A 23,289-nucleotide genomic window follows, 5' to 3' on the forward strand; every position below is an offset into this window, starting at 1 on the left:
AAAGTTACAATTTCAATAAGTGGCTCAAGAATATGGGACTTTTGTTATCAGGAAATTCAACTGTCATATGTCACGGGCCTATGTACCAGCTGGCGCTGACAATGTCGCTTAAATCTTTGAAATTGTCCATTGCTCGCATCGAATCATCATTTGAAGCCAACATGTTGTTGCCCTAACTAACAGGTCTTGTGGATGTGGACTGTTTACTGACTGCTGTCATTGGTACATACTAAATGCCAGTCTCAGACAATCTCTCAGTAGCAAACTACCGCATTTCACACGATATACCGATGAGTGGCAGGAGGATGAACATGCCGTATAAGAGAGATAGGACAAGTATTTCTACTAATGGCTGTGGTTTCGTAAAGTCAGGAGGCGGACCACCGGCGGCAAAGTCGGATCAAAGAGGATAGGGATTGTTCTTTATTACTTGCATGTCGGATACGGGTGTCCGAAAGCCTCCCCTCTTTTTGGAAGAAAGGGCACAATGGCGCAACATCCGAAAGATCGCATTGATTAGTATTCCTGCTCCAACTTGTATCAAGTAACCACAAGGGGAAATGCGGTATTCGATAATTTGTTCAAATGTCTTACAGTAGCGCGGAACTCGGGCCATGTCAGAAGTCACAAGGCCGTGGGCTTAGCGTGACGCGGCCCGATCCATATCTCGTCTGCTAGGCCGCGACCCAAGCTGACGGGTTCGAAGGTCCGAGTGTTGCCCGAGGGCCGTTATCCTCATTCGAAGGTCGATGTGCCCTTTTGTGGCAGATCACGTGGTTAATATATTCGGACAAATCATTTCATGTAAGGGCAGTAATGCCGTTCTATTCCACTCGCAAGCCCCATTGCGGAGGGGAGGACCAATTAAAGGTTTGTTCGTTGGGTGAATTTCTAGAAACGTCGTTGTGAATAGCATCTACTGCAGTCTGCATAGGCTGCCGACGCCAAAGTACTTGGCAGTCCGCGGGAGTATATGTGCTGTCTTGAAATCTCCGGTGACGTGCAGAGGCTAGTGATGGAGTAAACAAATACACGCAAGAAGGATGTGTATGCTGAGGCCCGAGGTCAGGCAAACGCGCGGCACAAAGAAATCAAAGGAAGACCCAAAAGGAATATATATATCACAGACTCCCTATCATCCAGCAGAGACAAAAAGATTAGTCTTTCATCTGTCAGATCCATCATCTTCAAAGCTTATGCAACTGTCATTCTAGTCCAAAGCCCAAAATGTTGGTCATCTCATCTCTCCTCTTCATCCTTGCCACGTCAGCTGGTGTCCGTGCCCAGTTGAAACTTAGCAGGACTTACGACAAGGACAACTTCTTCGATCAGTTCAATTTTCGGGATGTTAGTTCCACCATAGAGCAACCAGTTTAACTTTCAACCAGAGATCAAGTCAAAAGACCCCTGAGCGAGACACCAAAGCTAACATGCATAAAACTACAGAGAGCCTACTTCTTGAAGCTTATCAAGGCAAACGAACCAACCAACGGCTTCGTCGACTACGTCAGTGAAGAAGAGGCGACAAAGTCAGGTTTGGCCGAGTACCGCGGTGACCAAATCTACATTGGTGTCGACAGCAAAGAGCGCGTGTCCACCAACGGCGGTATCGGGAGGAAGGCCGTGCGGCTAGAGTCCAAGCAGACGTTTGACACCGGCCTACTAGTTGCTGACATTCAGCACATGCCCGGAAACGCATGTGGTACCTGGCCAGCCTTGTAAGCTTGATCCATGGCTGACATCAGCATAGCATACTCATGCAACCGATCAAAAAAAAAAAAAAAAAAAAAAAAAAAAAAAAAAAAAAAAAAAACAAGTCCATAAGGCTTTGGTGTTTCACACACACTGACAAGATTCTTTTTGCCTTGGCCAAAACAGCTGGACCTTCAATTTCGAAGAAGACCCCTATAGCGAGATTGATATCCTTGAAGGCAACGGTTCGCCCAGCCAGGACGCAAACACCATCTCCCTGCACACCTGCGGAGCCTGCAGCTTCCCCAGCCTCAAGGGTCCTGACCTCAGACAAGACTGCGACCTGCACGGTGGGGCAAACTGCGACGGCGGTAACAATCCGTGCGTTTCTCATACCATTTTTGCCGAATCTCAAAATCCACATGTCTCTGTGAAAAGAAAGAGGAGAGAGAGGGAGAGAGAGAGAGAAGAAAAAAATACTAACGCGCAGTGTGACAAAAACAGTGGCGGATGCGGTGTGGATGGCCCCAAGGGCTCCTACGGAACCAGCATGAATGACAACGAGGGCGGCGTCTACGCTACGCTGCTCAACGAAGAGGGTGTCAAGATCTGGTTCTTCCCCCGCTCCAAGATCCCAGAAGATCTGGCCAACGGCAACCCGAACCCGAGTGTGTCGGAATGGGGTGCGCCTCAGGCAAACATGGAGAGTGGAAACTCGTGCAACGTGCAGAAGAAGTTCAGCAACCAGACTATTGTAAGTCTTTCCTCTTTTTTTGTCTGTTCATGACTGACCTCCACAAGCTCTTTTCCCCCGGATTTCATGCTGACAAAAAGACACGCCCGGTGTTTGCAGATTATCAACACGACCTTTTGCGGCGACATCATCGACAACTGGGACCAGCAAACCCAGGGTTCGCCCGAGTGCCGATCTGCACAGGGCGGGACTTGCGAGTCGTACGTTGGCTCGAACCCGGATTCGTACAAGGAGGCTTACTGGCTTTTTAACTCCATCAAGCTTTACCAATGATAAGATGCGCAGAGTGACGTCAATCGACCTCGCTGTGATTTAGAGGCAACATATAAAGGCCGGTTGGTCGTAAAGCTTTGGATAGAGACGATTTAGCCTTTTGCATATAGAAAATGAAAGAAACTAGAAAGATCTTGAGGGCCACGCTAGATGATCATAGTCGCTTGCTGATGGCTTGGGATACCAGAATCCTACGTGGAACTGATGAACTCTCACAACCATATTGGACTTGGAGGCTTCTGCCCAACAGAGACGACAAAGCTTATCCCTGTCCCGTCCCCTGGCTCCCATGGTGCGGCATATTGCACTATGAACTGATGATCGGTCAATCGTACTGCAAAACGTCATTCCACAAGCCAGTTCACTTGTTTTTCATGCAATGTTGAATGGTTCATCAGATGCAATTCAAGGAACAATGCGCTAACATGTAAGTACTTCAAAGGAGTTTACATGTCAAGCTCTGGTAGTACTATTTTCTTCTGCCCGATATTCCCTCGTGCGAAACCAAATCTCCAGCTTAATTTTAGCCTCCACCCCCTTTTTTATTCTTTTTTTGGTGTAGACGGCCAGGTACTCTGCGCGTAGATCCTCTGTCGGATACTACTCCTTTATTTTCTATTCTTGCGGTGGCATGCATTTATAAAGTTATTCTAGAATTGAGAATTGACTAATGTCAATCTTTTTATTTCTAATAATAGGCAATTCACCAGGCAAAAACATGATTGGGTGAGCAATATGGACGTGAATCGTGGCTACGTTCTTTATTCCAAAAATAACATTTAGCAGCAACCCGCAAGGAAAATACGAGCATGTGAATTATCACTTACTTATTGGTCAGTGCCTATAAAGAGAAAGGAACTTCCCAAATTACCTCGATCTTAATCCAACTGTGTCACCATCCACGGCCACAAGCCACTACACAAACCTTTCCACTAGCACTCTGTCGCCCCGGTTGTAAAAGCATCCATTCCTTTTAGCATACCCTATCTTCCCCTAACTATACAGACTACCACATCTTGCTCAATAATAAAAAAGATGAAGTTCTCCACGATCCTTTCCACCTTTGCGTTGGCCAGCGCCGCCACCGCCAGCGCCATCAACATTAACATGAACCAGGAGGGCTCCCGCCTCGCCTCAAGGTCACCAGCGGGCGATTCCACTTCCGGTCCCGCGAGCCTTCCCCCACAGCCACCGGCGGGCCAGAAGTTCACCGACCCCCAGGAAGACGCAATTTACAAAAAATGTTGCACGCGTTGCAAACAGTCGCTCACCGCTCAAGGCACCGCTGAGGGCAAGAACTGGACACCAGAATTGATTGCGGAGACGTGCACGAAGAAGTGCGAGGAATTGGTGGTACAGCTCAGGGATGAGAGGAACAGGAACAGGAAATCAATCTGATTGTTTTAGGACTGGATACCTCATGTTGGCTATACTTACCATCTGTTAATACAACAATGAAATGATAAAAATCTGAAAATAGACATAGAGCCAACGCTAGGTGCGGGCGCATAGCTCATATGTCAAAGGTTTGGAGGCGTGCACGATGCGGGAACGAGAAGTAAATTAGAACTCCATTTTGCCTCGCATCCCAAGAGACAATAAGCCACTGTGAGCCCCCGTATACGTAACAATTAACCCAGATATATCGGCACTTGTGGTGGGATATCTTACCAACTTATTGCGATTAAAATCGCTCTGGGGCAAGCTTTGGGTTCGCTACAGTGTCATCAAGAAAATATGGAGATGAAAATTGTGCCGTTTTACAATCACCTCGATTGTTTGAAGAGCCGTCACATGGGATGTTTGAAACCCAAGTCAAGAAACCGGTGCTTGTAACAGCAAGATTTGGCAGGGCTCTGCGGCTGGCCGTAGGTGTACTAGCATCAAAGAGTAGCTTCCGTAAGGTTGAACCTATTAACCTGGTACAGGTTATATCAACATTTCAAGCTAAGCAGCCTGTGCGACTGCCCTCCGTATCGAGGCAATGTTTTTATCAAGGTATCTATCAGCAGATAACCCGGACGGGTTGCAGCCAGGCCCACGTGGCCACCCGCCAGCTATGATCACTTTACATCGCAATAGTATAATCACCAACGTGATTACAAGCCTAGAGGGTGGCGTATGACAGCATTCTTGATTATATTAAAAAGTGAAAGAATACACAAACTCACACCAACCCCTTAATGTGCTCCCCTGAGTATTAGCCAAAGAAATAGCATTACGCTCTTCTCGTCTTGCATCGGTTGTTGCTGAAAATACTTGCTATTTGCTTTTGCCGCAGGTCTTATTATGTCTACGGAAATCCGAAAATTTGTAGAAAGTGTTATGGCATGTGGTGCAATACCACTCAGTAACTTGACGCTTTTGCTTATCCTTTGCGCCAGTTGAAGCTTCCACGTTGGCGTTATAGAGTGTATCGGATCGTGCCACAATGTCCCCTGTGTTGTGGGCCGTGGCGATGTTGCATGGGGTAGGAAGGGCCATAGTACCAACGGCGAACATGGTAAGAATTTGGCTTATGGTTTTGAAGAAATGCATGTTATCTAATTCTCGTTACTACACGAGAAAGAGAATATCACTATTAGTAAACAGTGTTGCGAAGTAATAAAAAAGTGGCGATGGAGAGGAATTTTTTCGGGAGATTCCGAGGCGAAAGGGTGTGGTTTGAATGAATGTTCTGGTCTAGCCAAGTCATGCTTCAACATTAATTGCGAAGCCACCAATACATACGAGTCATTGATTTGCTACAACAAGTTCGGACCGACTGCCTTTTAAATTATATAATTAGCTCTTTTTCAGTGGCTGGGGAATGCTGTATTGATCTTGTACTTTCAAAAACCTAATTTTGATATTGGTAAGCTTGTGTAAAACTCCTATATTGTAAAGACTAATCTTGCAAAAGTAAAACCATTTCTAATAGTTCTATCACATCTCCCCATAGAAAACGCTATAAACTTAATTACCAAATGACGGAAAACTAATGTTACGGATTTTGATCGAGAAATACTTTCAAGATAGCGAATTAAAAACCAAATAAAAATACGGAATCACCAAAGTATACAGTTCATACATTTGTCCAAAGCAAGTTTGAATGGCTGGTTCTCGCAATATATAGCCCGGTTTGAAGTAGTGCTAACAAGCCGTGGACTTTTCTTCTTATCAAGTTATGTTTGGCTTTGATTTAAAAGCATTAAGTCTTTTTATAGTTGGTATAACTAAATAGAGACAAATCGCTCACAGTAATATTAGTGCCATAAGAAGGTCATTAGAATTTCCACTTTTACATTCGTATTGTGTATATAAGCTCAAAGTTAGTATGATGGTTAATGTGATTAAGACTACAGTAGTAGCGCATAAGGGCTGGACTTTCTAATAATAAACAATTATAAAATTTGACGATCAATATTTCCAGGGGACTTGCTTCTTTTTCTTCTAGCCATTTGGGGTAGTTGCTTAAATATACCTCATCAGAATGCAGATCTCCCCATACTGCCACCATAGGGCGCGCACGAGACGAATCAAGGGTGTCCACAACCTCGTTGACACAAACCAGTTCAAAATAACTATATATCACAAGCTCCGACAATGATCTCGCACCCCCGCCGGAGCCATATCGTACATAGATCGTCTCAATGGCGCCTGATAACAGCAATAAAGCCAAAGTCCCATGCTTGCTGACAGGTGAGTTAAACATCCGACGTAGCAATTTGACTCCGAGAGGCTGCAGGACACAGCGCGTGGCGGCCTGGTAGTGCTCACGTATCTGTGCGATTTGCAATCGATTTTGCGCTTCAAGCCTATGAAATACCTGATGATTTACATTCCCCCTCACCGTGACCATCTTCTTGAGGCAGGCAGCTAAGCATACTATTTGTGAAGAAAGTTGCACCTTGTTTCTTGCAGGCGGTTTGCATGCATGTGCATGTAATTCAAACTCGTCTCCAGAGAGGCGCTCATATCAGGCTATTACAGATGGTGTAGTTTGGTGTTGTGTGAAAGGGCTACCGGTACAGTTCCTGGCTTTTGAGCATCCCGTTTCTTGCTTGGCCTTATGCGGTTGTTGAGGCTGCCAGTCGGGGGTGATCAAAGGTGGGAGCAAGGTTCTATATTCAGTGCCAGTCAGGATTAATCGAAGGGCATGCCTACATGGCCCCCATCAAGTTTAGTATAATGGCACGTGTTGGACCTGTGTCTTGACAGGTCTTGAGTGCTAGCTCCACAACTTTACTTTGCATATGCTGACTTTGATGTCGTCGAAACGCCATGCCTGATAGCGACAAACGTGGTAAAGGGATTGGCCTGGCCCTTTTAAAAAATGGACCCATGGGTGGGGGTTTAGGTTATTCGCAAACAGCGGGAGGGATAGACCCATACCAAAAGCTTCAACACTTGGCCCATGTCCTGCCATTCTTTTTCCTTTTTCAAAAGAGAACGAGACAAAAACACATTTGTTGCACAATATCGGTGAGCCTTTTTGTACTTTCTTTGTTTTCGATTCGCTGACGCTACTCCCCAGACAAGGACAAACCCGTCTTGAAAATAATTTTGCGCAACGAAAGTTTTATAGACGCCAGCCTTGGTAATGTCAATTGAGGTAGCTCAAACATGCTTCTTACGAAATGTCGCCGCCTTTTTCTTTTTATGTGTTACAATCAAGTCCCCTATAATTGGGGCATGACGTGACCGCCGCGGGATTGGAAAATCCGAAGCCAAGGCTGCCCAATTACTTGCCACAGTCACAGTAGCCATGCTACCCTGGTAGTCGGACTTCCGCGGAGTTATTTGGGTACCAGACCTTGCGCCTACTGGCGGTTGGTGAGTCAGACACCATGATGAACCCTACGAAGATATTTTATCAAAGCATGACCAACATGGATATATTATTCAAGTGCAACTGTATGAAAATCTTCCTAATTTTGTCACAAAGTTCCCTTTTTGTCGACGAGGCGCTTCCCCGTTTTCGTCGGTGGTGAGGATGTAGCCGGTATCAATTCGGAGGGTACGTGCCGGGTGTGTCACAGCACCTAGGCTGGGGTAGTTAAGAAGGTTTGCCAAGATAAGCGTGTCCAGAAAACATTTGAGATTAAAAAAATGGTCCTGGGACCTTTGTTAGAATCTTACCATGAATCGAAGTTGTGAATTATCAGTGTCACAATGAGCAAGTCCTGCCAAAGTCTTGAGTCAAATTTGTACAATCGCATTGTTCTTGTTCTTCAATATTTTACCTGTAATCACTTACATTCATTGAGGATAACTTGCTCCTTTTCGTCTCCAATTATCCACATACAAGATGCATTTTCTCGCTTCCATTTTGGCACTGTTTTCTTTGGCACACGCTGGGAGCGGTTAGTCTAACATTCCAATAAATTCTCAGCCTATGTAACATGTCATGCAAAGAAAGATAGAAGTATTTGAGCTAGTGTCAGCTAACATCAGACACTATTCCAATTAGGTTCCGGCCTTTGCCGTAACCCGCACACATCCTATTGGGACTGCCTTACTTATTGTCTGGGTATAACCACGAAAGATGGAACGAGGGATCCTCAGAATGTCTGCACGAACTACTGTGCACAGTTCTATGAGTTAGTCGATGGAACTTATGTTGAAAGAACCAATCCGATCCCTCTCGCGTCCTGAAAAAAAATCCAATGAAGAAAAGGGTTGGAGGAGCATTGATACCTTCCTGCCTATGGTAAGCAGCGCATATCATATCAAGATACGGGAAGCTGTTTTTGGGCTAGGTAAATGAGGCAGGTAAGCAGCAAGCGCCCAGCAATGAGCTGAACTGAACCCTCGGGAAACTTTACAAAGTCTTATGGATTTAATTTCAGCCATAGAAAAGGTTGAGAAGTTCTGCTGATGATCAGTCTAGAGATAGAGCTGCCTACTCTTTCCATAACTCTTTCAATAAATTGGGAGCCGTTGTGAATAGTTTAGCGACTGTCGTACGTCATTAATATCTCATCTATGAGCCGTGTTTAAATATGGGAGGAATATCCGAACATGAATAGATTGCTCAAGGCACGTCACAAAAGATAATCGCCAGTGACACCCAGTATGATCAGAGAAAGTGACAAAAAGCATCCTGGCGCACCTATAACTTCTCGCAAACATCATACTTCCTCTCTGGGCTATCTACTTGCCCAAAAGGCTATTATGACAGTGCATTGATTGTATTGAAAAAGCAAACAAGCTGCAAGACCATTTACCAGGAATCTTACGTGACAGCTCCCACAGCTCCCTCGAACACTTCAACTTGGAGCAAAGCCATCCACACCAAGTTTCAATCATTAAGACATGGACTCCATACAGTCCAAGGTTTTTCAGCAGCAGCAGCCGCCACCCGGATCAGCCGAGGTCATTAAAAAGCCTCCAAAATTGCCAAAGCCGACACCGATCCCGCCTCCCCTCAAGCCTTTGCCTTGGCCGCGGCCCCCTCCGCTGCATTGATTGTGGCCCCGCGGCTGTTGTGATAAAGAGCATCTAGGAGACCCGATGCGCGTGGTCTGAATAGGGCTGCTGAACCTTGGTCGAAGCTGAAGCTGCGGGCTGATTGGAGCGACCAGGCTTTTCTATACACTGCCGTCCATGCCAGATTTGTAGATACAACCGCCGCAGTGTGAGATGCAATGTCAGAGAACCTAAATTGGTAGATCGCATGTGTTCAAGTGATTTCATATAGTAGAATTTTGAAACAACTGATAAACATGGCAAAACCCATATGCAACCTGTTAGTGTCCGCTTGTTAATCGGGATTTAGTGTTCCTTGTCCTGTATACCAACTATCAGCTGCTGATTGTAGCAACATTTCATGGCACTATGTAGGACCAAGAAACACAATGTCACAATCCATAAATCTGTCTCATGGTGCAGCTAAACTGATCAGTGATGATATTGTCTTACATTGCCAACGCCAAACAGACAAGACAGGATGTCAGCTAATTTGATAAGAATCACGTAAGCTTGATCCACCACAGGCCAACGAAAACATTAACACACTTCTGTGCACTTCAAGGAGATCTTAAAATGTCTTACTAACGGCACAGCCCGGGGGTGCGCTGATGTCATACTCCTAGCAAAAAGTCAGCACCTGTCTGCGGCCACTTTGATTGGCCAAAGTCCCGACCCAGGGGGATGAAATAATTCCGGGTAGACAATAAGAACGAAAAGCCGGGAACTTCAGGGTAGTATCCAGTAAGCTGAATGCAGCCACGGCGCTCTTGGGGGATGACAAGAAGGCACCGGTGACCCCCTTTTCTCCGGCGGCGCATGTGGAATGTCAATATACTTAGGTATGACACAAAAGTAGATAAGGTAGACAGAAACGTTACCTTTTGTCTGATGATTGTTGTTAGATCATGTTCAAGGCCCGGTCATCAATTGACACCGCTTCACTACCGACTCCATGCCAAGCTTCAAGATATCTCTGCTCAGGGCAGCCGCCCTTGCCATCCTGGCCTGCCGAGCCACTGCCACCGATCAACGGCAGAAGCCTCTGACATCTAATGATGACACTACCACGGAAGAAACCCTCGTCACAGCTGCCGCACCCGACGATCAAATCCCTGACGCGCAGCCCCCGACTGGAGGGAACTGGCTGGGCTGGGGCGCTGGCGTGTACAACAACCGCTGGGCGGCGAGCGACGCCGTCGTCGACAGCTCCAACATCGCCAACCTGACCAAGGTCTGCTCCGTGCAGTACACGACCGCCGGCCAGAGCGCACCGCCCCTGGTCACTGGTGGCGTGGCCTACTACCCGACCTGGTCCGGCTTGATCGAGGCGCTAGATTACAAGAACTGCCAAAAGGTCTGGTCTATCAACGTGACACGCATCATCGACGACTACCGGCCCGGCCCGGTGCAAAATGGCAAGGCGAAAGTGTCGCGAACGACGCCTGCGCTGGGTGACGACGGCGAGACGCTCTACTTTGGTACCATCGCGAACGCGCTCGTGCTCGCCATAGACCGCAGGTCTGGCAAGCTCATCGACAGCCTGCAGCTCGACGCCAACCCCTTTGCCATCCTGACGCAGTCGCCCACCTTTTACGACGGGAGGCTGTACGCCGGAGTGTCCAGCAGCGAGTCGGCCGCCTTCCCCGGACACCCATGCTGCTCGTTCGTCGGGTCGCTGCACGCCGTGGCGCTGCGCCGCGGCCGGCTCCAGCTGCTGTGGAGCGTGCAGACCATCCCGCAGGACTCCATCGCCAACCAAAACTTCAGCGGCGCCGCCGTCTGGGGCAGCCAGCCGTCCATCGACCCGATCCGCCGGCAGGTCTTCATCGGCACCGGCCAGCTGTACTCTCTCCCGCCCGCGTTTGAGGAGTGCCAGCGGCAGACGGCCAACATCACCGTCATCAAGCAGGGCCTGACTGGCCATGACCCCTGCCTGCCCCGGACGGCGTACCAAAACTCCATCCTGGCGCTGGACCTCGACACGGGCCGCGTCAACTGGGTCCGGCAGCTGGGTCCCCTCGACGCCTGGAACGCCGGCTGCATCGACTTCCCCGGCCTACCGCCTAACCCTGGCGCGTGTCCAGACTTCCCCGGCCGAGACGCCGACTTTGGCATGGCGCCGACCTTTGTGCTGGGCAGCGCCGCCACGCCCTTCGGAGTGGACATTGTGGTGGCGGGGCAGAAGAACGGGATGCTGTGGGGCCTGTGCGCGGCGTCGGGCACGACGGCGTGGGCGACGCAGACGGGGCCCGACGGGCTCGAGGGCGGGCTGACGTGGGGCGTGGCGGTCGACGACAGAGCAGTGTACTTTACAAACACCAACTCGGAGCATCGCCCGTTCCCGATCCCGGGCGGCGACGTCGTGTCCAACAGCGCCTTCGGGGCGGCGAGCCTGACGGACGGCAGGATCCTGTGGCTGACGCCGGCGCCGCACAACCACGACAGCTACGTGGCCCCGGCCGTGGTCAACGACGTGGTGCTGGTGGGCACGTCGGGTACCAGGGGGGACTTCGTCGAGCCAGTCGGGCCTGGGTACCTGACGCCCTTGGACAAGAGGACGGGGAAAGTGCTGAGGCGGATCAAGCTGGATGCGGTCCTGAAGGGGGGTCCGGCGACGGTGGAGGATTATGTCTTCTTTGGCACGGGGTACGGTGGGCTTCACACCCCTGAGGCGGGGTCCTTTAACGTGTGGAAGATCAACGGTGGAGGAGCGAGGACGGCGGAAGAGGATGATGGCGGGATCGGCGAGTTGTGATTGTGCGTGGTATCAGCCGTATGGTAATGTCGAGGCTGTGTGGTAGAGGTTTTCTTAAAAGTGAGCTTATTGCTGTACTGTCTATTGCGGCGTCTGGTGTCCGATAAGAGGTGTTGTCATACGCACGAATTGCCTTTTGCGGCCTCCAATGCAAAACACCAAGATTTACCCACTTGTTCAGGGTGCAACCAGCTTGTAGTTAGTTTATCATGTTCAATTATAATCAATCGCGATTGGTGAATTCGCTGAACACGGCTTAGACCTTTGGCGGTGCGCTGTAGATTAATTAAAAGATTTCATTTTTTTCCGACAGATATTTTTTGGTCTAATTAAGCCCTTTAAATTGCAGAAATTAGTTCCCGAGTTTGATTGGCGTGCACATCCCCCGAATTCAGGAAATGCAGTGTAAATAACCATTATTGTTGATAGGAATAGAGTGATCGCTGCGATCGGCAAAAACAATAAAACAAATAACGGTTTTCTCATGCATTGTAACTCTCTATCTGTAACTGTCTACAATTCTGCAGAGATCTGTTCATATTTCTTCCACGTGTTCTGAGATCACGTTGCTCCACACCTGATCTACCCACTCGCATGTCCGCCCACGAACAAACTATTACAGGGTCAGTAAAAGGCAGGTGAATTCAACAACTACATTTTATAAGTTCTTAAATATATATCCGATAATAATATTAAAGAGTTATTAGGTGAGCTTATTATTCCTTGTAATTGTAAGCCCGTATAACGGTATAATGTACCATTTGCGGTACTTATAATACAGATTATATAATGCTATGATTTAACAGGTTTCGCATAATTTCCTGCGTTAATATACGCGATTTGGAAAGCGGTATTGTACCATGCGACATTTAAACCTTTACTCCAACCCCAACCAAAAACCCACAAGGGTGACAATACTTTTATCCACGTCACGCTAAGTTTAAAATTGGTTTGTCTCCTTTCTTTTTTAAATAGAATTCTCGTCGATAAGTGCCAATAGACTAGCTTCCGTGCTACGTTTACTCTGGCTGCGACACCGGCCAAAATCAGCCAAATTTACCGACAAGTGATTTTTTAAAACGTCTATAAAAAGGTAATCCTCAAGAAATCCAGAAAAATATGCGGAGTTGTTTAGAAATGCGGTAATTATCGTCGCAAGACTTGGGAAACACAGCTACTCGAGCACGAAAGTCGAAAAACGCTTCAGACGATTGGGCTCAGGTCCTGGATCTAAGAGAGAGGAGGCGCATTCAAAATAGGGCTGCGCCGCGGAAGTTTCGTGCGTTTGCATCCGAGTCAACCAAACCTCGGCGTTTTAAGTATGTGGCTGACCACGGTAATATGGAGCGATAAATTTAATCTTTTGGACACGGCCCAGATGGGTCCCCCGTTCGAGATTAGACTGCACTGAATTTACCCTCAGTTATATCGAGTTACATTCAGTATGGCCTTACTACCCTAAATCCACTTTTACGCGCATTAAACTGCACGGGATTATATAATATTACTATACATAGTAATCAATGATAATTGTCTTACTCAAGGGTAAATTTCACTTATCACATTTTCTTTGCGCTCGTGCTCGGCCTCCTTAATCCTATATTAAACCGTGTTATTTGCTCCGCTTACTCGTTGACTTAATGCTTCTAAACAAAACTAATGCGCTTATAGCCCACTTAAGTCACTAATTTAATCATCGTTATTAAACAAAACTTACCCAACACTTCCTGTTATTTTCCATAGTCGATATCTGTTAGCCGATATCCTACAGTGTTGAGGGGAATATTCCCTCTCCTTACCTTGTCGCCAATTGGTAATGATTTTAATGAGAAAGGTTAAATTCAGGTACTTGATGATCCACCAACAGTAAAATTGGTCAAGGCCACCATTTACAGGCACGGTATCAAGGAGGGCGGATTTCCTGGGGTCCCCTGGTACAATTACGAAATTTATCACCACAAATATAATATGAGGAACGACGTAACCTGCTGTTAAGCCCAGGGAATCACTAAGAAGCTACCTATTTGAAATAATAATACTTATTAAATCCAGTCAGTTTTAATGCTTATGCAAATAAGGCTGTGATAAATATAGATTGAGAAAAGGAGAGTTGACTGACTCAATAGTCAGTCACATTGAACTTACAAATACAAAAGTCTGCGAGAAATAAATTACTTTCGAACTTTTGTTCTGTTATTACCCACCAGCAAGGTCAACAATAGCTGCTACAACCTTTTACATATTTTACCTACTTTTGCCCATTTTTTACCACCGCGATCTTTGTGTAGGGTTTTCCAATCCGACATTTGCGTCCTGACATATGTTTTTCTAACATGATTAAACTAATATAGCACTCGCAAATCAAAATGCAATTCGGTCATCTTTTTGCACTCGCCACTGCCTTTGGTATTGCCACGCCGGTTATAGCCCGTCGGTGCGTGATTGTAGTGGTTTCTAGACTTGATGGACGTGAATACGAGAGCGACTGGGACCGCTGTGACCCCCCAGTAGCCATGCATCAATTTGGCAGAAAGTCTGATCTCAAAATCGAGAAACCTGGCTACGTATTTTGGGTTCAAGTCGATGCCGATTGCCAGACGGCTGTCCTCGTGAAGGGTGAATTGCCTAAAAACAGTCGCTTGAGCACACGGTGGGAAGATTAACCACATATCGGTGTTTCAATCAAAGTAAGTTGTGTTAATAGGAATCGTATGATCGCTGCGATCGGCAAAAACAATATAACAAACAAAATCGGTATTCTAATGCATTCTATCTAGGAAACCGTAACTATTTATAAAGTCGCATGGATTTGCAGAATCCAATCGTTTGATTATGGCTGGATGAAGGATTTGTATGAGCTGTGTCACGGCCAGGCATACATTGGAGGACCTCAGTGTATAAGGCATTGTTAACGAAAATTCTAAGCTGAAGAGAAGAGAGGAATCATAACCAACGACGTGCTGAAAAGACGCGTTTAAATCAGGGGTTAATGGATCACTGGCTCAGCTAGGTTGTGTTTACCAGCGGCGTGCCTAGTGGGTCGAGTGTGATTCTGAGGGCATGTCTGGGGGCCTGATCCTCACAAGCTGCGCACTTTGCAACAAGCAACCTTAAAGTGATTTATAAAACAGTTGCCTTTTCCGCTATTGTAACAGTCTCGTTTTCGATTCCCTGTTTCGTTTTTGAGCTCTTTTAACCAGACAAACAAATAATTTTCGAAGGTCAAAAGCCGAGTGAGGCCTCGAAAAAAGGCCAACCCAAACCTAACCATCTCTCACTGGTAATAATAACTGTCACATGCCCCTATTAGCAATACACTCAGAATGTATCCTATCCATATCGTGCTTTGCTCATGCTACACCGCTATGGCAACCCCTCATTTTATCGAGTTGCCCGCAGCGCCATAAGTGGAGAGATAAAACTGTTACCTTGCGTCGGCCTGTGATCTGATTAGGAGATGTTTTACCCCATATAATGACCAGTCAATCCAAAGCTTTGACTGCATTAATGAAAGAAAGTGTACTCTTTTTTTAAACACAAAGAACTGGGGCGCCGTCTCCTCAACTACACCACGTAGTAGCTTATTTAGCATTTTACTCCAGGTTTCTTTTACTTTGAATAAAGAAGTTGATATTAGGTTGCTAATTTCACACCACTTATTATTTGTCCAATTCAATTCTCGCCTTTTTGATGCAATCGTTTTATATATCAACCAGGTGTAAGTCCTTGTGTAGCCTACCTACAGGTTATCCATTGGTATACACAATCAAAACGTTATTGACGCGTATATATACGCAGGCAATACAGGTTTTACAGATCGATCGATGACTTGATCCTATCAACAGTAAACATATTATATACGTTACTACTTTAGTTCCTAAGTAGAAACTTAGGACTTACCGACAACATAGTAGCTATATATTTCTTAAGACTGAACACATGGAATAAATGGCTTAAATTTAAATTTACCCCCGAACCTTGCCCAAATTAACTAAAAATGCAATTTATGCAAATTTCAAATCAATTTGCCAAAGCTATAAATAGCGCCCTAGGATACACGTAAAAGCAGGGTAAAATCCTTTCGCTATTCGCTGTAAAAAGTTTGCGTTGGAGAGAAAATTTTTCGTTATTATTGGTTCATGGGCAGACATACGTGTAGGTAAATCACGTGTTTAACCACGTAATCTTATAACACGTAAAAAAATCTTCAACCGATTCTAATAAGCATGTAAATAACTAAAAAAAAAGACTAAATTACGTTCAATTTGTTACATTGTTTTTACCGATCGCAGCGACCATACGATTCCTATTAACACTGATCAATATTGTCAATTTAAGCAACACAAATAAACTAAATAAAAATATTCAAATTGCTAACTCCCTCGGCCAACGCCGTATTTAAAAAAAGCAACGAAAATATTATAATAGCCATAAACTCCGTATACCAACGCGTTTAAAATTTGTAAATTATTGTTACGTAAACTCCTGAAAGCACCGGTTAAATCGTCACAACTTAAACCTTTTAAGACCTCACCACCCGGGCTATACCGCTAGCCAACACCCGTTCCGAACCGCGATTTTAAACGAAAAAAAACGCCATATCGGACATAAACCCGTCAAACCGACGTGTATAATAAACATAACCTACAATTCCGAATATATTCGAAAACCCCAACGAAAACGAGCTTTTAAACCGCATGTTTAAAAAATTTGAAATCCGTCCCAACGACTAACAAAAAATCGATTTGGCAACGTTGGAAAATAATGCAGCAAACCTTTCGAAATATCCGAGTAAGGTAATAACTATTTAAAAAAACGCATAAATTATTAAAATAATTTATAATTTTGAAAAACCCACGATATTGAAAATGGGAAATATTCTGCTGGAATATTATATCCACAAATTTAAAAATTGGAAAAAAAAAACTTTAACGATTATAATAAAAATTATACGCGTGTTTTTAAAAAATTATTTATAAAGCCACGAGGTTATAATACCAGGCCGAAAATACGGAAAAGTAAGGCGGAAATTAGTAAATATTATAAAAATTGCAAAAAAAAAACCAAATAATAATTACGTAAAATAATAATCCAAACGAATATTTTATTAAAAATACGAACGATCGTTATTCGGTAACCATTAACACCAACCCGATCGATACGATCCCGAAAGTAAAATTTTAAGGGCCCGAACCCACATTTCGTTTTTCCCCCAATATATAATATAATTACACCCGTCACCGATTAATTATTCCCGGGAAATAACCATTCGGAAATACACGAACGTATAACGAGGATAATAAAAGAAAATATTGGAACGAGCGGGCAAATGTTTATAAAAAACAGTTAAACGCGTACGAAATCTACCAAATATATAACCGTTTTATTATAGCGCAAAATATTGCCACGTACAAAAGTTTACCGCCTGTATATATACCCAATAAAACACTCCCGTTTACCACGTTAAAAATCTTTATACAGGTTTGGGAAAAAAAATAATAATTATTTAAAAACTTTATATAATTTTCTGAACGAAACGGTATTTAATTTCGCCAATATTTGCCAAATAATACAAATTGAAATTTCCCAAATATATATGGTATTTCCGTCGATATTAAAGGGAAAAGTAAACGAATATTTCCAAATACACGTGGAAAAGGATAAAACGTTTAAAAAAATGTATTTAATTTTAAAAAAACGATTCGACTCCGACCTAATACGTTAATAATTCCATTTAAATTGGAATTTTATCACGTTTTATTCGCTACGTAAGTTAACCGAAAACGCGGATAAAGCACCTAAATAGGTTTTGGAACTCTTTTTTAACAAATTATAACGGTGCCAAAAAAACATAAAATTAAATTACAGGTTAAAATATTAATTTGTTAATAATATAATACGGGCGATATAAAAAATTCCTAAATTTAAAATAACGTTTGTGGATACGAAAAAAAAGTCGTTTGAAAAATTGTATAACCAACTCCACCGGTTAATGGCGATCGAAAATAAACCATAATTTAATAACCAATATTTAGTAAATCGCAAATACCAAATAACAATTCGAAACGAGCAATTACGTTATAAAAAAAAATTAAAGTTTAATACACCAGTTAAATTTAGCACCAAACCCCAAAATAACCGGATTCGCAAAAAAGGCGGATGTTACATTTGCAAAAAAAAGGATTGCAAATTTTGAAAATATTCCAAAAAAAACAACGTGTTGAAAAAAAACGTTGGAAACGCGAATAAAAAAATCGCGGCCAAAATAATCGTGGGTACCGCACGTATATATAAAATATAAAAAGGTTTAAAAAAAATTAATTTAGCAGTAATTCCGAACTATTTAAGGCCAAATCGGACGGTTTATATTACGAAAAATTACCTGCAACGAACCATTATATAATAAAACAGGGGGCAAAATTGTTAACCGATAAAACCTTCCTCCACAACCTCCCAAAAATTCGCGAACACGGCAAAAAACCGTTGCTTATAGCCTTTGATTATAGCGCAAAGTTTCCAAAGGTTCGCGAACACAGCTCGGCTATGGGTAATAATCGTTTAAAATAAATGTTTCTCTTAAACCACATTAAATAAAAAAATTTCCTTCCGAATATTAATGTAACGGAGTATTTTACAACGGGATTTAGGCAATTCGTTATTTTAAAACGCCACAGCCCAAAATTATGCATAAATAAACAACGCGCCGGAAAAATACGTATTTGTTTTAACCAAAAAAACGTAACCGTTTTATTGGAAACGGTGGATATACCAACACCCATTGGAAAAATTACGTTCCATATTATCAAAACCGACACACCGTTTTTAATTTCCTTAAAAAATATAAATAAATTTTATACCTATTACGATAATGTGCGTAACGAAATCGTATATAATAACGGGAAATAAATGGCCGTTAAATGAAAACAGGGGCACCCATAATTTTACCTAAATAATACCGCCCATAAAATTACATTTTTAACCGAACCAAAAATCGCCGAAACATTCCTAACTGAAAAAAATTTAAACGAATGTATAAACGTTTTAAACACCCGTTAATTAACAAATTATGGAAATTTTTACAACGGATAAAAAAAAACAAATTTTAAAATTATAAAAATAATTTGCAAAATTTATTATTTCTGCCAAAAAAAGGGAAAAACGTTTTAACGTTTTAAATTTGCCCTGAAAAACGATGTCGATTTTAATTACGAAATAATCGTCGATATAATATGTTTAAAAGGACGTCCGGTATTTTATATAATTGAAACAAGCATTATTTTCCAAACAGCCAAATTTTTAACGAATATATTAACCAAAAAAACCTGGAAAACGTTAAAATAATATTGGATCGATATATATTTAAAACCACCGGACGTGTTAATTTTCGACCCGGAACCCAATTTCCGTACAACCAAATTCTACGCGGAAATACGGTTGTTAAATATTTTATACAATTAAATACCGGTAAAGGTTTATTAAATAATAGGTAAAATCGAAAAGATTTATACACCGTTAAAACGAGTTTACGAAATTATCCGTGCCGAATACGGTACGGAATACTTTTAAAAAACTGCCCTATAAACAGCGGTAAAAACGGTTAACGATATCGCAAGGCCGAACGGTTTGGTATTAATATTATTGGTGTTTGGAACAATGTTTAAAATTATGATAAATTTACCTCCAACACCCAACCAAATAAAACGCGCGGCGGTAATTACCAAGGTTATAACGGAATTACAGAAATTTACCGTTAAAAAAAAACTAAACGACGCGTTAACCGTAACAAACGGCCCAAAATTGTCGGACCGACTTCCACGTACGCTGGAATTAGGTGCAAAAATGCTGGTATACCGAAAAAAAGATAATTGGAATGGCCTATATAAAATCGTTTTAATAACGGAAAATAACGTTTAAATTACCCTCCCCAACGGGGATTCGAACTTTAAAAACACCCACGTAAAACCATACCACAGGTATTAAAATTAAAAAAAAGAAATACAAAAGAAAAACGATTTGATTTACCCCGAAAAAAACCAACCACGGCTTAAAAAAAGGCCAAAAACGGTACCAAAAACGCCCAAAAAACTGTTAATAACAATGGCAGTTAATCCAACGTAAAACCCGCCCCTTAATTTAAAAGTAATCGCCCCTATTAATTATATATATTATTTTGCATGTAATAAACCCACTTTTATTTGTATATAGCCTATTATATATAATGCCGAAATGGGGTGGTGAAATTCCGTTAATTTGTTAATATAGGAATGCAATTTAAAGGTCAGCGAATGAGGTTATTTACCCTGTACCAGATTTAATACCCACCCTGCACCTGCGAGTTAATTACCCTATATCGGGTTGAAAATTTCACCAAATTAAATTTTACGTGCGAACCCAAAAATGGTTTATTAGTAAATAAGGGTGTTTTTTCAAAACCCCATATAAAATAATTTTTCGGAAACTTATTCGCGGCACCGGAATTTTTTCGGGCGTGCGGACCCCCATTTCGATATCGGAAAATATATAAGAAAATAAAGCAAAATTTCCCCAATTAATATAATTATTTATCAATTAAAATTATAATATATTTCCACCTACTATTTAGCGTTTTTAACATTGGTTATTTACCACGCCGCACCTAGGGTTTACCCCTATATCCCCTGTTAGCACCATTATTGTTAACAGCCCCTAAAATAAATATTACGCCAAACGATCGGACGATTGAAATGGCAATTAAACCCGAAAAACACCGACGCAATAAACGAAACAGAAAACCTAAAATGCAATTCGACACGCTAATCTCGGATAAAAAAACCCACGCCTACGAATTGGCTGTTAATTGTAGGGCAAAAAGCAAAATCACGGCACCAGGGGCTTTGTTCGAATAATTAAACGCCGCTAAAATCGAAACATTATTAAATACGGAAATTTTGCAACCGGTGTTAAAAAACAACGCACGTGGCCAAATATTCGGTGCTAAAATAGTGCGAAAAGTTAAAAAAACGCCGGAACGGCCGTACAAAATATCGAAATTAATGGTTTAGGGTTATAATAATTAGGAAAAAAAACCCTCCTAACGTAAACGCCAACGATTATAAAATATAATCAACGTTTAATTTTTTCGATTATATTAAACCTAATAAAACGTTATGGGTACAAATTTATAATCCGGAATATAAATTAAACGTACACCCAATCGAAAAACCAATTAATAAAGGACGTTTTGGTACGGATACCAAAAGAATTACAACATAAATACCCACGGGGCACGTATTTAAAAGTTTACAAACCATTGTACGGTTTAACCAAATCAAATTTACACTGGTTTAACACGTATTAACGCCATTATAAAAAACGGTTAAATTGCAAAACTTCGATATACGACACCTGTTTGCTAATAATAAAAAACAGCCCGTTTAGGTTTGTTAAACTTTAAACGGATAATACATTAAATTTGAGCGATCCAAATTTTATTATAATAAAAAAAACAAAATTCCAACGAATAAACCTCCTTATAAAACCCCAAAAAGTCCTGCAAAAAGATAATATAAAAACTTTAACGGTTGCAAAATAACGCTGAAAAACGGTATTGTTATAATACAATAAAAAAAATAAGTAAATTGTTTGGAACAGGTAAAAATCGGGGCAGTTAATCGCAAATAATAATACGTAGTTTAACGTGCCAAAAATACATACATCGCAACGATTTACCAGCCAAAAACAACCTTCGATTTATCCGTGGCTGTACAAACCAAAAAGCCCACGGATATAAAAATCGAAACGTTTAATAAACGTATATAATAACAAATCGACAACAAATTACGGGGTTTAACATACATACCGTTGGACATGGAAAAAGCCAAATTATACGTATTCGTTAACGGATTATTGGCCAATTTGGTAAATATAAATTCCCAAATCGGTTATTTAATCGTGCTCGGCACCGAAACTAATACCGAAAATAACGCCGGCTTTAAAATTTAAAACAATATCGTACATTAGTCCTCCGTTGAATATAGCCGTATTACTCGTAACAGTTTAATTAGCGAAATATACGGAATAATAAATAAATTAAATTTAAATTATATATTCGCACGAACGTTCGAAACGATTTGTTAACAAATTAACCTACCGAACCCAAAATTGGTAATTTGTACGGATTTGAAATTATTATACGAATATTTATTACGGTTAAATACCATTTTGGAAAAAAGGTTAATAATCGATATTTTGGCGATTAAATAATCGTACGAAAACCGTAAAATTTAAAAAATTAAATAAATTAACGGATTTAATAATCCCGCGGATAAAATAACAAAAAAACACCCAAATAACGTTTTGGAAAATTTAATTTCCACGAATAAATTCCGGGTACGTGTAAAAAATTGGGTTTAACGTAATAAATAAAAAATTGCAAAAAAAATTACGAAAAAATTTAAAACACGAATAAAATACAACGCATAAATTAATATTTACCCCTAAAAAAAACCCGGAAAATAAAAATAACGATTTTTTAACCCCCGAAAAAATACGCAGGAAACGGCCAACATATTAAAATAAAATTTTTACAAACCGCAAAACGGCCCGTTTGGCCTTCTTTTTTTTTCGGCCGATATAACCGCCACGGTAATACCACCACCCTCCTTTTTATCTTTCCAAATTTCCAATATGCCTTTAACGACGGGGCGTTATTTGGTAATCGTTTAAAATACACGTTAGCATTAAATAAAAAAAAAAAAAGCAATAAACATTACAACGTATAATTTTATCGCCTTTAACGATAACCGCTAAAAAACGGACGGTAAAAAAACGGGCGGGGGCGGGAATCTTTTCGCAAAAATGCCCGGAAACGTATTTATAACACCGTCCAAAAAGCGGATTCGTTTTACGGTAAACCGCGAAATCGCCGGAATTTTGTTTGCCCGCGAGGGTAAAACGCAGGCAACCCAAACAAAATCTTGGCCGGATTACGCCGGCGGCGGGGCGGGGGCGAAAGGCGGCAGTAATAAAAATACGTTTTACACGCTATTATTAATTCCAAAAAATTAAACGAAAAATGGGACGAAAAATTACGTATTTTTGCCTTTGGTTTTACTAACCCGCGAAACGGGCCCGGAGGCAAAACGTGGTTTACCTTTATCGGACAAAAAGGTCCGAATTCGGCCGGTAAAAGGCGGACCAGCCGCAAACGAAGATTTTAAAACGTTAACGCCTCGAAATTGGAAATTTTTGGCGGCGTAATCCGCCAGGCCGGGGAATATAAGATCGGACATTTTTTAAACCATATTAACAACGATATATCCATCCAATAATCGTTGGAAATAGACGGCGTATTTACGATAACGTGGTGAGGCATAGGTCGGGG

General features: G+C 42.2%; 4 protein-coding genes across 4 annotated transcripts; 3 read left to right on the forward strand and 1 right to left on the reverse strand.

Annotated features, from left to right (window-relative positions):
• Positions 1–1,227: 1,227 nt before the first annotated feature.
• Positions 1,228–2,719, forward strand: PgNI_10841 (uncharacterized protein; the record flags this gene model as incomplete). Its single annotated transcript, XM_031130815.1, has 5 exons — positions 1,228–1,347; positions 1,447–1,718; positions 1,879–2,073; positions 2,197–2,446; positions 2,546–2,719. 5 exons carry the CDS (start codon positions 1,228–1,230, stop codon positions 2,717–2,719), a joined length of 1,011 nt encoding a protein of 336 aa, XP_030980409.1.
• Positions 2,720–3,754: 1,035 nt separating this feature from the next.
• On the forward strand, positions 3,755–4,117 carry PgNI_10842 (uncharacterized protein; the record flags this gene model as incomplete). The annotated part of the gene is made up of 1 exon (XM_031130816.1): positions 3,755–4,117. The coding sequence occupies one exon, from the start codon at positions 3,755–3,757 to the stop codon at positions 4,115–4,117; it is 363 nt and encodes a 120-aa protein (XP_030980407.1).
• Positions 4,118–4,981: 864 nt separating this feature from the next.
• Positions 4,982–5,257, reverse strand: PgNI_10843 (uncharacterized protein; the record flags this gene model as incomplete). The annotated part of the gene is made up of 1 exon (XM_031130817.1): positions 4,982–5,257. The coding sequence occupies one exon, from the start codon at positions 5,255–5,257 to the stop codon at positions 4,982–4,984; it is 276 nt and encodes a 91-aa protein (XP_030980039.1).
• A 4,867-nt stretch (positions 5,258–10,124) lies between these two features.
• On the forward strand, positions 10,125–11,927 carry PgNI_10844 (uncharacterized protein; the record flags this gene model as incomplete). Its single annotated transcript, XM_031130818.1, has 1 exon — positions 10,125–11,927. The coding sequence occupies one exon, from the start codon at positions 10,125–10,127 to the stop codon at positions 11,925–11,927; it is 1,803 nt and encodes a 600-aa protein (XP_030980410.1).
• Positions 11,928–23,289: the final 11,362 nt, after the last annotated feature.

This window comes from Pyricularia grisea, chromosome VII (assembly GCF_004355905.1).
Source record: "Pyricularia grisea strain NI907 chromosome VII, whole genome shotgun sequence".
Taxonomy (NCBI): domain Eukaryota; kingdom Fungi; phylum Ascomycota; class Sordariomycetes; order Magnaporthales; family Pyriculariaceae; genus Pyricularia; species Pyricularia grisea.